Below are 10,506 nucleotides of genomic sequence, written 5' to 3' on the forward strand. Positions count from 1 at the left end.
GCCCTCAAAGTTTTTTCACATTATGAATTTATAGCTTTTTTCAGAGCTTTGCAGAGGGGGAATTACACAAGATACACCTGATTTGATTGGATTTTTTTAATTCAACAGGAAAATGTACTTCTATTCACATAGTTTCACTAATGTGTGTGAAATACCAAAAGAGCCAATAATGTTGGAAGTTGAACAAAAAGGATTGTTCACCACGATGCTTAAAATGACTTGAAACTTGAAAGGGCTGTAGTTTTGGAACCATTAGTGATACAGATATACTATTTAAGATTTATGCATAGGTTTGGTCTTCAAACACCTGTGATTTTTTTCAGATTTTTTGGGAGAGGGTCACCTGCCAGCCACTGGGTGATTTGACACGGAATGACCCTTTAGCAATTGTACACCTAATGCAATATCCCATATTGGTCTATGTCTATCTCTTGGAAACTCACTTACACACACAGAGACATCCGGAGAAGGCTGAGGCTGATTAGAAGGGTTTTTTACGGTCATGGTCTTGAGCAACAAACAAAGAAATGCAGTCCTTACTTCTCTTCCAGTGATATCTGTAAAACACACACACACACACACACACACACACACACAGATTATATAATACAATAATATAATTCCCTTCTCAATAGGTCACTTTCCTTTTATAAATGTAACAGGCAAGAAATAGGTGCACTTGACTCAGCGTAAAAAAGTGGGTTTTGGGTGTGAAAACAAAGGAACCACTGGATGAAACAAAAAAGTAAACACACTCTCAAGCTTTAACAACTTTTTCAGAATGCATGTCACAAGACCGACACTTTTCGGCCTATGCCGTCTTCAGCGTCTTACCGAGGATAGGACAAGGTGTTACTTCGTAAGATGTGACGTCAGCTAATTGCCAAATTGGCACAGAACTGAGTAGAAAAGAAACAATGATGCGGAATTTGAAAAAGAATGACCAACTTATGGATCAGTAAACAAAATATGCCAGTGTTTATTAACTTGAGGTCACCTGACAATCGAGAGAATGTATTGACTATGGTCAATCGCGGCTCGTCTTGGCTGACCACCCTCTTCTCTAATATTGCAGTGCGTGCGGTATTGCACGCCTTCTGTAGGCAAGAATCAAGGTTAGCCTTATCATAGCCTTTAGAGAGAATTGTCATGAACAAGTGGATTTCAAATTCCGCATCAGTACTGCATATCATTTGAACCCTCAGAAATTGGCTATAGGGAAGACCTTTCTTCATAGAAGGTGGATGGCAGCTACTATAACGTAAAAAGCTATTTCTGTTGGTGGGCTTGCGATACACTGTTGTCTCTCCAGCAGTCCTGCGGATATTCACATCCAGGAATGATATACTGTCTCTACTAAATTCTACAGAGAATTTGACAGAGCTTAAGAGTTGAGATATGCATGAAACTGATGTAGGAGTTCAACAGTGCCACTAAAGACAAAAAATACATTGTCTACATGTATGTAGCAAAACCAACACTTAAGGCAGAAACTAAACTCATTGGCATTATTCATTTTCAAATTTCCCCATAAACAAATTCGCAAAATTGTGAGCAAAAGGAGAGTCCATAGCAGTACCCTTAATTTGATGGTAATATGTGTCTTCAAATATAGTAAGTCATAGTCAAGATTATGTGCCATTTCTCAGAGAAGTTTGGTCAGAGGCTGATGGTTCTCCCTAGAATTAAGATACGCTACTAGGGCACACAAACCCAACTCGTGTTGAATGTTAGTATAAAGAATTAAGATACGCTACTAGGGCACACAAACCCAACTCGTGTTGAATGTTAGTATAAAGACTAGTTACCGGTACATCTATTGTACACAACATGTCATTTCCAGATATAACAACATTCTGTATTTTATACAAGAAATCTGTAGTGTCCTTAAGATATGACGGTAAGGTCCAAACAAGTGGTTTAATGTGCCAGTCCACAAATTGGGATCCTGAAGGCTGCGCAAAGCCGCATGTCCATTAAGGGATACATTAGGATAAAAGTTTAAGTTTTTAGTGGAGGCGAGTCGACTACTCACCTCATGGTCAACCAATCGGCAAAATGTCTGTTCTGAGGAATTCAGAACAGGGGGCATGAACAGTTTTTTCGATTTGAAGGGTCTCTTTTATACCGAAACACTTGGGGCAGGTTCAGTAGAGCATGGGAGGTACTACTGTCCTTTGTGAAAAATGCCCTCAATTTGACTGATCGACAAAACGTAAAATGTCCAATTTTAGTTGTGAAAGGATCTACCTTCTTGGATGGCACAAAAGAAAGGCCTTTTTTCCAAAACTGTTATTTCATCGCCATTAGGTAATCTCTAGGAGAAATAAATTAATACATACGAGATTTCGGCGGTCAGCCGCTGTTTCTTAGGGACTGTACGATATTTACCGGGGGTGGAGGGCCGGTCGTCAGGGGGGGGAGGGCCTAAGAGAATTTTTTAAGCCTTAGGGGAAGGCACAGGAGAAATTTTTTAGCCTGGGGGGAGGGCCGAGGAAAATTATTTTTTCCTGATCCATGATATTTTTATTCCCTGATCAATGATCCGTTTTCGATATTTTAAAAGGCCACTGCTACGGCAGTCTCTCTCTCTCTCTCCTCTCTCTGTCTGTCTGTCTCTCTCTCTCCTCTCTCTCTCTCTCCTCTCTCTTTTCTCTCCTCTCTCTTTTCTCTCTCTCTCTCTCCTCTCTCTCTGTCTGTATGTCTCTCTCTCTCTCTCTCCTCTCTCTTTTCTCTCCTCTCTCTTTTCTCTCTCAATCTCTCCTTTATTCTCTCTATAGAGATTTCGATGGCCAGCCGCTGTTTCTTACGCCTCTTTCCACCTCTGTGTGTCGGTCTGTGCCTCTGGTTTGTGAACGGTGTCCCCTCTCTCGCCTTTGTTTCCCGATTCGTCAGTGGAAAGGCCACCGGAGGAGGGCTCCGTTTCATAGTTGGCCATAGGCAGTGATGCCAGTAACGCGTTACTTAGTAACGCGTTAGTCTATTTTGACCACTTTTTTCGGTAACGAGTAATCTAACGCGCTACTATTTACAAACCAGTAATCAGATTAAAGTTACTTATCTAAGTTACTGTGCGTTACTATTTTTGTCATTTTCCTTAGTAAAAAGATAATATTCTTTGCTTTCTTCTTGTCTTGGGGATTAATGTCATGTAGGCTATGCTCACGTTTTCAGCATGAGGACAATTCACGTAAAACCACGCAGCGACACAAACGTAAACAACAATGGAGGGAGAGAGAGAGATGCACATCAGTCATTACTTTGAGTTTGTCAGCTAAACATGACAACATTAAGGTACATTGTACATTCTGTACTGGCGACAAAGTGCTGTCTAGCTAGACGTCCCAAGTCTCCCGAAGTTTTGGGAGTCTCCCACATATTGATAGCGGCTTTCTGACGGCCGCAAATTACATAAAATCTCCCGGAACCTAGAGCGAACAAGAGCACGCAAGCCAGACCGGACTTCAAATCGCGTGTGCATATGAGTTTAACGCGCACACAACGGAGAGGGAGAGAGAGAGGAGTGGAGTGGAGGAGAGGAGAGGAGCGTTTGTGCCTGAAGCGCATCCAAGACAGAGAGCATCCTGGTCTGTTTTGCTAAATCAACCAATCAGTTTTCAGTGTAAGTGTGCTTATATCTCTTTTCTCCCAAACTTAATGAATCAGTTCAGTCAGTGTATCTAGGAACAGGAGCGTCATGGCAGCGTCAGCGCCCCTCAAAAAGGAAGATTTAAGACCCATTTCACATCAGACTACACAAAAGTGTACCCAATTGTCTCATAAGATTAAAACATAATGATAGTCTTGCACACTGCACTGTTTGTAACAGCGACTTTAGCTCACAGCGGGTTAAATGATTGCAAAAGACTTGTTGAGGTGAGTTTAACAAGTGTAATTTCATTTGCATATTACTCAGGCCTATACAAGATGGCTAGTTGCCAAGGCTACATGAAAAAAAAATCTACAAAAAAATCTACATATTTTACTATAACAATTTCTATCAATAGGCCTTCCTTATTTTGGTGTTGGTATTATTGAACAAACATCTGAATTTCAGTATCTAAGTAGGTTAGGTTGGGATGTCTGCTATACATGGCTGACATTACTGTTAAAATGCACTTCCAGTATAGTGAGTATTGGCAAAACCGGTTATCATTTTTATGTTGAGGCGGTGGGGGTGTTGTCGGCAGCTGCTGAAAGTAACTAATAAAGTAACTTGTAATCTAACTTAGTTACTTTTAAAATCAAGTAATCAGTAAAGTAACTAAGTTAGTTTTTAAAGGAGTAATCAGTAATCAGTAATCAGATTACTTTTTCAAGGTAACTGTGGCAACACTGGCCATAGGCTGAAACCTGTGCCTAGGGGCGGAGAGCCATCGGTAGACTTGCCCATTCTTATAATCCAGTATATCTTGCGGTATTTCCGTAACTTCATCTCTGTCAATTCTTCCCCAGTTGCATGATATCGGCACATTGAAATTCCAGGGCATTGAATTAGTATGTCAGCATAGGAGGGTTGGGGACAGGGGGGATATCCTACTTAAAACAGAAGCCTTTTGGATACATGAGCTCCAAACGGTTCATCCTGGTGGCCTCAATGAAGAACTAGTGTTAAATTGTTTCCTTTGAGTCAGTCGTTCACAATGTGTCATTTTGTCTATTTTTTTTTTTATTTATGTGCTCTTTTTCTTTATCATAACAATTTGGAGTTTTAGTTTTATTATTTTTTATTTTGAAGTTTGGAGTATCATTTGAGTCTGTGATCTTTGTCTTTCTTGTTCTCCACTCACTTTCTGCCACAATTGGGCAATTAGCTGACGTCACATCTTACAGTACCTGCTGAAGTAACACTTGAAGACGGCATAGGCCGAACGCGTCCGTCTTGTGACATGCTTTCTTAAAAAATGAAAGAGTTAAAGCTTGAGTGCGTTAACTTTTTGTTTCATCTTTTTATAAATGTAACTCATGTCCTCATGTCATGTATTTCTTGATGCAGATGACACACACACACACACAAGACAAAAATGTACAGTATGTGCAAAGTCTAAAGTCATGTGTACACACACACACAAAACAAACATGTACAGTATGTGCAAAGTCTAAAGTCATGTGTACTGTACTAATAGGTGCATAAGGACACACAGACAGAGAGAAAGAGAGATAAATAAAGAGAGAGAGAGAGAAACAGAGGTTGTGTACTAACTCGTTCTTCTCAGGTATCAGCACACTGTCTCCCATGGTGAGGTTGAACTTTTCACCGTTGAGAGTGACCTCTGAGGAACCCTCCTGAAACACACAATAGACAAGCCTCAGTACAGGGGGCCAGCCTCAGTACAGGGGGCCAGCCTCAGCCTCAGTACAGGGGGCCAGCTGTAGCCAGCACTTTTTTAACTATCTAATTCATGAATGAACTTGTAGTGTAGAGTGTAACTGTAGAGCCGCAATGATTGACTAATGACTGAATTAATGAACTCAAGGGCCACAGGTGGACTAACAGATTCCTTCTTTAAGTATATGTAGGTAACTTGCTGTTGTCTTTCAGACTTTGTTACTATTCAACTGTTTCAACACTGGCCCTCGGTTTTTCTTACCTGCCAATATCTATCTATCTATCTATCTATCTATCTATCTATCTATCTATCTATATATATATATATATATATATATATATATATATATATATATATATATAGAGAGATACTGTAGATAGATAGATAGATAGATAGATATTGGCAGGTAAGAAAAACAGAGGGCCAGTGTTGAATATATATATATATATATATATATATACAGTATATATCTATCTATCTATCTATCTATCTATCTAGTATATCAGTATATATATAGATGCATTAACTCAAATCAGCCGCTGCGGCATAAATCCCATAGCATTGCTGCACCATGGAACCCACCAGTTGCCAGATCCAGCGGTCAGTCTCATGCTTGGTGGTGTTGGTCTCCCCTGGCCCAAGCAACAGCACCTGTGGACAACAACAGCACAATGTGGAACAGGAGCATTGTGGATTTAAGAATCCCGTTATGAGGCTTATCCCGGTTTTGATCATATTCGGAATATGCTGTTTACATGAACACAGATAATATACATGAACAGATTAATATACATGATAACTACTAGTATCCCAGTTACCAACAATAGAGTTCTATGCATGTAGTCAGTCGGTGTCCGGAATAAGGTGTATGGAACAGTATCCTGGTTTCTTTCAGAGTGCCCCAGCTAGCATAACCATATTTCTCAAAACGGAGATAAGGACTTATCTGGGGTTCTAAAATCAGGATATGATGCTTGCATCCCCAAACACATAACAGGGAGAGTGAAGTGCATGTTAATGCAGTCGCTGCCATTACCACAATTATTAGGCCTTTTCACACAGAGATTACGCTAAATTTGCGGGAAGAGGAGACGTCTTTTTGCCGCAACATGTGTCTGAAAATGAGGTGAAAATTTGCCGGCCTGCTGATCTGTTCACATGATGTGGCATTTTGGGGAGCCAGGAGGCAGGATCAGCTAGCAAATTAAAATGTGACGTGCAATAGGGGGCGTGTAGAGTGATAGTCGTAGGCCTTATTATGCGTGGGCCTTCAGATGCAGCAGGTGTGTGATTTCCAAAACCATGGTGGGAGAACCGACTGCACTTTGGTTAGCTTGCATTTGTAGTACCCTACAAATGCAAGTGAAGTTGCTTTGCTGTTGCTTAGAATGTTAGATTCTTGCGATCGATGTCTTCAGACAATAAAAAGTAATTTGGAAGGGAAATAGAAGACAAGAGTTGCCCCCTGCGTTGGCCGTGATTGCCCTTTGAAAATCAGTGGTTCACAGGCTACTGTGGCCTTGGTCAGTGGCGCCGCCAGCCATAATCCTGTATGCACTGTGCATACAATTTTTCAATGCTTTATAGAGCCCGACCGATCTATCAGCGGGCCGATATTAGGCATTTTCCAAACTATCGGTATCGGCATTTATAATGGCCGATAAATGAATATTTTAAAAATAAAATAAAAACGGACGAAACACCCTTCAACCATGTCATGAGTGTTGGCGTTGTAAAGTTTGTCCTCCAGAGGGCACTCTACACCGTCCCTGCTGGCAACACTCGTGTATAACGCGCCACACATCCTGTAACCTGCTGATCCAGCCAGAGTTGGGCAGAGAGAACCAGTTATCCTCGAGTGAGATCATCAGTGAAGTGTGTTCATGGTGATTTGGTCAGCTAATGCTATGAATATCAGTGGAAGACCGCTAACGTTAACATTAATGAGCTTGGAAACCACAACAAACTTATTCTGCCTAAATAAAGTAATGATTTATTACTAGTATATCTGTAGTTACAGTCCCTGCATTGTAATGTAAATTAGACGTGAGAGGAGTGAACATTTAGACATAGAGAAAAAGTATCAAACGTAGCTTGTGCAAAACGTAGCTTGTGCATAAAAGTTAGCTTTTCTTTTACACGTGTGTGAAATCCAATGACGCCAAGTGTGCGCTTCAGACTGTCGTTCAGCCGCAGCAGAGTTACATAATGGATTTAGATCGATCACTAAATAGTAGCCTATGTTTTAGAAGGCAGGCAGCAACTGATGATTGAAAATGGTTTGATGTAGCTTGATGGAAATCATTTTAAAAGTGCAGGTAAAGGGATAAGCAAGCTGACATTGTAATTATAAGGTAGCTTATAAGGCAATAGGGACTAATTATTACACACGCACACTCAAACATTTAAGAGTGACCTTTATCTTGTTTAATGATAATACAAATGATGATGATAGTAATAATGTCATCATTATTTTTTACAGTGCATGAAAATGCACTGTACTGTTCTTCCTAGGCAACTTCTTCTTCTTATTATTATTATTCCGCTTACCACTTTTTCTAGACGCAATTTCTCTTGAACAGTTTAACTTAGAAACTTCATTCAAACTTTGTAACGTAGGTATTCAAACGGACAAAGCTGCTATGTATTTTTCATCTTTGTAACTTTTATACTTTTTAAACTATTAAAGAAAAACTTTTTAAAATTCCCCATAGACTTAACATTGCCGATTATGACATCATAATACGGCCATTAAGCAATTAGAATCCTATGGCAGGTGTTCAGTAGCCTAGAAATCTAGACGCACCCTAGCGGCGGCAAATTAATTTGCTCAGCCTGTACGTCTAGTATCGAACCATAGGAATTTCTTTTGGCTTAACACCGTGGATGTTATCCAATCACAGCGCTCTATTTCGTTACAGAGTCTTAAGGCGGGCTTAACAGGATAACGACAGTCCTGTGACGGTGAACAACAAGGAAGGTGGCTATGGCGAATGAAGAGCGGTTGTTTGAATCGGCGTTGGCGTCAACTTTGGAGGAGTTGGACTTGTGCTTTTCTTTGAAAGTTGAGCAACACAATGCACTTAAGTCATTCCTTTCTAAGGATGTGTTTGCCGTTTTGCCTACCGGATACGGATATGGTCGTAGCGCTGGCCTATTGCATGCCTAGGCAGTTTGAAAGACAATTCTCTGCCCGCCCCTTGGATTAAGCGAGGTGAATGATTCGATGCCAGACTATACATCTCAATGATATATGATGGCCCCGCCAGGCTAGGTGTTCAGGCCACCTGGATCTCAACTGCCAGTCTCAGGCTTTAAGCATACAAACTGGCCCTATTAAGACTACACATCCTGTTAAACTGCTTCCTCTGCCAAAAACTGTTTCAAAATAAAAGTCCTCACTACAATATTTCACTGTTAAACAATTTAACCCTTTAAACTACTGAACTTTTTAACTGTTTAGCCATTGTAACTGTTACTTGTCATCAACTATGACTCCTACCCACTGTAGCTAGTTAGCATGGTTAGCATGCTAGCATGTTAACATGTTAGTTAGCATTTTTAGCAAAATTACTAAAAATGATTAGCTAAGTCACATGGTTAACATAGTTAGCATGCTAGCAAGTTAGCATGCTAGCATGTTAGCATGCTAGTTAGCATTTTTAGCAAAATTACTAAAAATGAATAGCTAAGTTAGCTAAGTCACATGGTTAGCATAGTTAGCATGCTAGCATGCTAGTTAGCATTTTTAGCAAAACTGCTAAAAATGATTAGCTAAGTTAGCTAAGTAACATGGTTAGCGTAGTTAGCATGCTAGTTAGCATAGTTAGCATAACTGCTAAAATTATTAGCTAAGTAACATGGTTAACATAGTTAGCATGCTAACATTGTTAGCATAGTTAGCATGTTTAGTAAAACTGCTAGAAAATGTTAGTTAAGTTAGCTAAGTAACATGGTTAGCATGCTAGCACTGCTATAAAACATTAGCTAAGTAGCATGGTTAAAAGAATTAAAAATCTTAGCATAACTGCTAGCAAACATTAGAGCCGTTCAAACTTTTAGTTATCGTCAAATATCTACCTATGCACAGCCATTAAACTATTTGAATATCAATATTCATTCAACTTCCAGTCTGTCAACAACTTTTAAACTATTTACCTTCAACTTTTAAACGGTCTACTTTTAAACTATCATTAAACTATCTATTAAACTAGCTGTCTATCAACAACTTTTAAACTATCTACTGTCTATCAACAACTTTTAAACTATCTACATTCAACTTTTAAACAGTCTACTTTTAAACTATCAACTTTTATTAAGCTATGCAACCACTATGTCTATCCTAGCATCACCGTAGTAACCATCTCTTTATTATCTGTTTTAACTATACATGATATTTTACATCACAACTTTAGCATTTTCATGCACTGGTAATTCCTTGGAATTGCATTTCTAGTTGTAATTGTTAAGTCTTAGTTCAAAGTTATATTTATGAAACTTGTTGTTATTGTGTTTTTGTTCAAAAAACTAAGTTTCATATCTTAAGTTTCTATTTTTATACATTTTATGTCATCAATCAGAACTTTAATATATTTCGATGTTCCTCTGTTCCACTGTGACAATATTATATAAAAATAAACAAGTTTGTTTTTGAAATGCATATATAATCATATTATTTTAGTCAATACTCATAAATAACTACAAATAACTAATGTTAGGGAAATCTGTTAATGTTTTGTTGCGCGTTTCTAAAAAAAAATATATATATCGGAATATCGGATTTTTAAATCAACAAATATTTGTATCGGTATCGGCCTTCAAAATCCTTTATCGGTCGGGCTCTAATGCTTTATTCATGAAATCATTCAATATTACAACAATAAAAATAGCTTGTGTAGGCATGCTTTGCGCACAAATGATAGCCTAAGACAAAGAGAATGGACATCTCGACATAAGGATACATTAGAAGATGATGATTGGTGTAAACTTTGTCACACGACGTGAAGCAGTTCTGGCGCTTAAAAACGCAACGTTCCATTCAGTCATAAATCATTCAAGCTTAGTGCTCGTCATGAAAAAAAAACAGCAGCTTAATATTTTTCAGGTGTTTAACAATAGGCGCACTGTTAGCAGTTATGCCGAAGGCAGTGAGATTATTAGGCATTGTATCCTACAG

The 10,506-nt window shown here is 39.0% G+C and overlaps 1 protein-coding gene across 1 annotated transcript in view; it reads right to left on the minus strand.

The window, feature by feature from the left end:
* Positions 1 to 133: 133 nt before the first annotated feature.
* Positions 134 to 10,506, minus strand: part of haao (3-hydroxyanthranilate 3,4-dioxygenase) — an 18,706-nt gene continuing 8,333 nt past the window's right edge. The window contains exons 8-10 of the mRNA XM_076285763.1: positions 5,913 to 5,981; positions 5,204 to 5,286; positions 134 to 557 (exon numbers count right to left, since the gene is read on the minus strand). Coding sequence (XP_076141878.1) covers positions 482 to 557; positions 5,204 to 5,286; positions 5,913 to 5,981 — 228 coding nt within the window. The 3' untranslated portion in view covers positions 134 to 481. The remainder of the gene's footprint in view (positions 558 to 5,203; positions 5,287 to 5,912; positions 5,982 to 10,506) is intronic.

The sequence above is a fragment of the Alosa pseudoharengus genome, unplaced genomic scaffold (assembly GCF_046254945.1).
Source record: "Alosa pseudoharengus isolate Yale_2024_CS ecotype anadromous, Long Island Sound unplaced genomic scaffold, YU_APseudo_1.1 YU_APseudo_1.1_scf_15, whole genome shotgun sequence".
Lineage (NCBI taxonomy): Eukaryota > Metazoa > Chordata > Actinopteri > Clupeiformes > Clupeidae > Alosa > Alosa pseudoharengus.